Consider the following 6,809-nt stretch of genomic DNA (forward strand, 5'->3'; position numbering starts at 1 on the left):
CTTCATACTGTAGGTCAAATATATAAATAAAATATATTCTCTATATAAGTATTTGTAATTTACGCGGCTCATGTCCATCTAAATCAAATTTCTATTAGTTGTATACTACAATTGTATTTCACCAATGTGTAAATTGATAATCGACTTAATTGCGACGTTCAAATGCAAATCAAGTATGCTGAAAATAATTGGTTGGTCAATGATGAAATTGTCGGTGATACGTTGCTGTGCAAGAAAGCGAGAGAGTAGTAGTCATGCTTGTGCAAATTTTCAGCCAAATGAGAAAGAAAATATTTATACGTGCAGATATCGTACACGAGCTTGATATACGCACACGGTATTTTGCTGCGTAAGATGCACTGAAATATGTAATAAAGACAGACTGCAAGAGGGCAAGAGGAAGAAGGCGATCGATAACGGCGGATGGAATTTTGCGAATATTTCGCCGCTCCAAGGCTCCGAGAGCTCATGTGCTTTAATAAGATGTATCTTTCGTTAATATGCACATACCTGTCTTTATCTACACATAAGGGTATATATATATATATATATATATATATATATATATATATAATAATGCATGTATATGTACATCTATTTTGAATGAAGAAAAGTAAAGAGGCGCGCGTGATTTGGGTTTTCTACTTATCTACGCGGAGGATAAAGAAAAGGCTGCCCAACGTACGTAACCTACGTACGTATACATATATACGCTCTTACACACGTAAATACACAAATACACAAAAGAACACACACACGCTCGCACGCACGCACGCGCGCACACATTCACACACTTATGGGAGTTTATAAAAAATTAGAGAATCACGATACAGAAAACTCATTTTCTCACACGTTGTAGATGGATTCTTTGACGGAAAGGAAAATTCTTGATATGTTTGCCTTAATTTTCTATTTCTATAATTTTGAGATTTTACCGGGCCATGATCATTTTACAAATATGCACGCAAGTTTCAGAATATCAATATTGTTATATCGTATGTTTTTAATGTAATAGTCTAATTTGTCTGTATTGTCAACATTATAATAGTATTTATCTGCTCGAATAATACTTTGTATATTGCATGAGAATTTTCGTGTAATTAGCACTGTTCTTTCAATATAAAATTTAAAAAATGTTCAATTTAATTAAAGGCATTGCGAGCGTGCTTGATCGGTACGTAATACGCGATATAAAATTTGTAAGATCCGCTGATCCGTCAGAGATTATATCTATCCAAAGTTAGATATTTGAAATAGATATATTATTATGGCTTATCAATAAAATATTTGTGATCTCTTCGAAGGAAAAACGGAAAACGATGCTGTAATATTTTTCCGCTGTGACAGCAAATTAATATATTATCGATTAAATAATGTTAATATATGAATATATAAAAAGAAATTCGGGTACCTGCATCAATGACAATTACGTTTACTTAAACTTCATGAGCATTAGAATATATCATTGTATCGTTTAGAATATAATGATTAAAATACTGATTGTACAAAATTGCGCAAAGCGATTAATGAGAAAGCGCGAAGCCCAGCGTCGTAATAACATACACTAACAGGTAGTATTTAATTGCCAGTTTACCGGTGTTCCAACAGTATTGACTTTATAATTTACTCTTAAAACTTAATTCTCCGGACTTATTCAAGTTGTTTGTTACCATGTTATATTTTTATAAAATATTATTACTATCCATCAGTTTATCGCAAAGCACATAATAGAGCATTTTTATCACGCAAAAATAAAATTGTGAAAATATGTCAATGTATCTTGATTGTAATTATATATTTTTGATACTTAATTTCATCTGTAATATCAGACAATTTCTTGCAGATCTTTTGATAAACATCGTGAATCTTAACGATATATTTGCGTATATTATCAATTGAAATCATTCGATTAAAATTATTTTCAAACCGTATTAAAATTGATTTCAATTACTTATTAATCAATGGCTGTTATATTAATAATAATAATTATAATAATAATAATAATAATAATAATAATAATAATAATCATCGTCATTATCGTCGTCATCGTCAACATCAACATCATCATCATCATCATCATCATCATCATCATCATCATCAACATCGTCATCATCATCATAAAACATAAAAATGGATATTTACTTTTAAGATCGAGAAAGAGAGGTATATTTAAACGATCATTGAAAATACATCCGTGTTTTATGTCAAAATTGTAAAAAGAAAAAAAAAAGAAAAAAGAAAAAAAGAAATATTTATCTTATCTAATGCATCTGTCGAGCCTTCAACATTTTGGACAACTACAACTGACTAATGAATCTAGGATATAAAATACAAATGGCTTTTTCCGTACTCATTATAAATTTAAATGTAAAACCAGTTCAATGTGTTGTAGCTAAAATCCACATGCAAATATCGATTATTGATGTCGATTTTGAAATAAGTCCATTCGCTACATGAACGCTTTTCCAATTATTGAACGATACTTTTCATTTTCTTTTACTTTAATGCGTAGCGTTATATTTCGTATTTTGTTAAATTTTGAAAATTTCATTCATTAACTTCATGATTAGGAAGGGTACGCTGAAGCAAATTTACAGGAAATTAACATTTTTCAGAACGACCGCGTGCAATGAAAGAAATAACAATACAAAAACACGTGCACGTGGACGTTCAGTCAATTATAATCAAGAAACCTTCAGTCAAAATCTGAATATAGCATACAATATATATTTATGATATTTTATCGATGCCGCTGGGGCCCCGTAAGTGCTGTTTGTAAAAAAAAAAAAAAATAAGAAAAAAAAATATAGATAAGATAGTGATTAGCAATTTGCTCATTGCATACGATTGCATAAAAAACGTTGGGAATGAATAAATTGCTGATATTTACTCATAACGGTATATAAAGAAAGTTTTTTTGTATATTTTTCAAATAAAAATGTAGCTTAATTTATTTATTTATTGTAACAAGTAGTGCTCGTAGAAGTAAATCAAAACAATTACACATAGCGCGGATATATTTCAAAATCGAATATGCGCAAAAGAAGGAATGGATTGAAAATAAATTTGAATAAAAATTGGCGAAATAAACAATAAGGAGTTGTTGTGAGATTGTTGAAATACTGTCGTTCTATCGCTGTATTGGCTGTATTCTAAGGAAATTTGAATGGGCGGGTATAAAAAAATGTATCGAACAAGAATAAAACTATTATTATCGTAGTTAAGTAGCATTTATTGCCTTTCACATATAATTTATGTTATCGAATATTAAGTATTTGCGCTTTAGTTGCTTTACATTGACGTCTTACAAGAGAACCTAATTAAAAGAACTTTTATTTAACAAACAAATTCATTTAATTTATTTAATAATATATTTTAATACTTTTAATTGTAAATTTCAATTAATTATATTATATTCAAAGTATTTTATAAAACATAAATAACTAATATAAATTTTACAATTAAATAGGAATATATCATGCTTGAAAAAGTTTTTCTTATCAACTCATTCATAATATAATGAAAAGAAACACCAATGCTTTTTCTCTTGGTATGTCATATATATTTACGTCACGCGCTTTAAGAAGAAAACGCCAACATTATGTAATTATTTTCAATAATAGCACATTGTCTTTTTATTTCTATTCTTAATAATACAGCATCCTCTTAAAACAACGAATATTTTATGAATTTTAAAACTGTACGTAAGACTTCATTTGTAAGTCACGCTGCGAGAAGAAGAAGAAGAAGAAGAAGAAGAAAATAGTATTCGAAGAAAATGCATTTAAAGTTTTTATTTACAAAGTAAAAGATGTACACGCCGCTTTACATTCTTTGAGATTTCTACAGGATAGACAATTTTCTAAAATTCGAGATTCATACCGGCGATATTTATATTCAAGAAAAACATTTCCCCTTCTAACCTCTTATTACTTTATTTAACATTAAAATTTTATCTTATGTGGAAATAACAATAACAAATGGATATATCATAATATATATTATGTGGATAGTTATAGTAATGTAAGGTAGCACAAATATTAAATTAACTTCATTTTACAACCTAAGACATTCCATAATTCCTTTAGTTTCCTTCAAGTCCTAAAAGCATATTTAAAATGTCTCCACAACGCAATGTTAAACGGCAAATTTCTATGGATCACTATTCCAATGAGTGAGCACATCCGACAATTAAGCGATCCATGTTAATACGGGTAAGTGCAAAACTCACTTATATATCCACTGATATTATTCATTACTACTAACGTATTTGGCTATAAAAAATATCTTGATGTTTTATTACAATAACTTATTATGAAATTTTTTCTCGACGCAAAAGGATTAAACAAGCATCAGCAATGCACAGCAGAAGCAATATAATTTGTTCAAAGATAAAATTTCGGTCCGAGCCCTAAATGTATCGTAAATTCTCATTACCCATACAATAACTATTTTATGTACAGGTGTGTGTACGGGATTCGATAACAGTGAACGTTAGACTGCATCGTAGCAGCATCGCAGATGAAAACGGTATTGTTAGGCCTTGGGGGCGGGAGGGGAAGAGGTTGGTTTACTATTGAATGACGTTGGGAATCGGCGTCCAGGTTCGGGGTGGCGATAGCGGCCTCGCGAGTTTCGCGCTCGCTATCCGTAACTTCGAGGAGTCTTGAGGTCCTTAGGGTCCTTGAGCAAGCGGATACCCGCGGAGGCGTAGCCGACGGATCCCGTCAATGGTGCGAGGGATAGTCCGCGTACCAGCTGAAGGCACCATTAGGTCCGGTATGGCCCCCAAAGTCCACGTAGTCAAGGATGTGAGCGGTGGCGCGCTCCGGGCGCAGCGGTACTGGCTGCTCGAGCATGGGCTCGGGCGGCTGTTGAGGTCCGGGGGCCGGGATCGGTCCATAGGCCTCAGCGTGCCGGGAGATCCGCGGCCCCCCCACGGGGTTCAGCTCGATCACGTCGACGCCGTCGATCGGGATGGCGATGTAGCGCGGCCCCGCGACTACGAGACCCAGCCAACAGCTGAACAGCCCGAAGAGGCGCTGGAACCCATGAGAGTGGATGTTACGTGTACGGAAGGAACCGAGTAAATAATAGATTGCCGAGTTGACTTAAGTTGGTTAGGTGAACTTGGCTTAATGCTGGTTGAAAGATATCCGGGACTTTCGTGACTTTAATTTCGATATATCTTACATGCACATTAGGGCAATAGTCGCTAATGCGGAGAATTGAATTGCTTTCTCGTAATCGTCAAAGTACTTACCGAGTTTGCGTAAATATTTCGTTATTCGTCAATCTTACAGATTCAATCCACTATCGTGTATTGAAATTTGAAATTCAGATAAATTAAAAGCGACGTTATATTTGAGTTGATCCTTGCGTTCCGCGACTTACAATCAACAACAACAAATGGTAATTACCAATTTAGCAAGTATGCACAAACCCTTATTCACATGCGTGTTTTTTTAATTTTACTTTATTATTAATGCGTCTTGAAAGAAAATAACGATTAATGGAATAAAGTGTGATTAAACTAATGATGGAAAAGCTACTGAGCAAAATTTTCTCATAAAATCATTATTTCTATTGGTTAATATGAATATTTTTAATAGAGAAGTCTATGTTCACGAATGATATGATTCTAATTAATGCTATTAACGTGTATTATTCATAAAATATTAGTAACTGTTTTATCAATCTTTTATTCAATAATCGGCAATTATAACGCAAAAATATTGGTTGTCTAGTAGCATTGTGCCGGAAACTTGCTTTCAATTATTTTATAATTGCGGACATTTATAAATGGATTTAGATAATTCTCGTCAATACGGGAATTAAAAATTATCTTCTAATTCGCCTAAAGATAGTTATTACTCTTCGGTATAATGTAATTTGCATTTATCAAGTATATATGTATATATGATTAAAAATAATAATAACCGTAACAATATACGTAAAATGGCAAAAACTAGATTGAAAAATTGTTTGAAGTTGTCATGTGATGTGAGATTGATTACATTAAATTTATGTAATAATAGGCAATTAAAATTAATAATTGCCACAATAACTCTTGAAATGACAATTGAATACATTTTTATTGGAGAATATACGATAAATAATATTAAAAAAGAAACAAAAATTACTATCAAATCATCGAATAAAGTGAAGAGTAATGACGTTCAATTATGATTGAAATTCCTTTAAAGCTTTGTACTCAATATGTACGTAAACGAAAAATGAAAAAGCTTAATTATATATTCAACGTCTTATATTTATCAAAATTATTATCCAAATGTGCAATTAAATTTTGATTCTAAAACTAAACACTGTATTACTATATTTGTTGAAAAATCATCAATTATGATTTGCCATTGATTGAAACTAAAATTGGCCAAATAAAGATATTCTCAGGCACGTAGTCACTCGTAATAAATAAATTGAATATTATCGTTATAACGGCTCTCTTATCGCCCAATGCCTTATTTGCAAACTAAATACGTACATACGATAAACAAATGGAAAATGCAAGTGAACGATCATAGAGAAAGGTGATTACCAAGTAAGTGAGGTTGGAAGCACGGCTCGTCATCATTTATAAGGTCCTGCGATCGATCGCGATAGTGATAGGCGCTATTTCGACTGAGCGATAAGTCCTTGGGTCCGGCATTTTATACGGCCCCGCTCGGCGACTGTAGCTTTCTCGGGCCCCCGAGAGCTCGCGTCCCCGACGAGCAACGACAGCCTCGGTTACGCTCCTCGACGGAGCAACTCTTGCGTAGCACCGAGCGACCGTCGAGGAGAGAGATGTC

The 6,809-nt window shown here is 32.9% G+C and overlaps 1 protein-coding gene across 1 annotated transcript; it reads right to left on the minus strand.

Moving 5' to 3' along the window:
* Window positions 1–4,627: 4,627 nt before the first annotated feature.
* LOC105369054 (uncharacterized) lies at window positions 4,628–6,589 on the minus strand. The gene is made up of 2 exons (XM_011508295.1): window positions 6,557–6,589; window positions 4,628–5,042 (listed from the first exon to the last, which is right to left on the minus strand). Exons 1-2 carry the CDS (start codon window positions 6,587–6,589, stop codon window positions 4,728–4,730), a joined length of 348 nt encoding a protein of 115 aa, XP_011506597.1. The 3' UTR covers window positions 4,628–4,727.
* Window positions 6,590–6,809: the final 220 nt, after the last annotated feature.

The sequence above is a fragment of the Ceratosolen solmsi genome, unplaced genomic scaffold (assembly GCF_000503995.2).
Source record: "Ceratosolen solmsi marchali unplaced genomic scaffold, CerSol_1.0 scaffold1, whole genome shotgun sequence".
Lineage (NCBI taxonomy): Eukaryota > Metazoa > Arthropoda > Insecta > Hymenoptera > Agaonidae > Ceratosolen > Ceratosolen solmsi.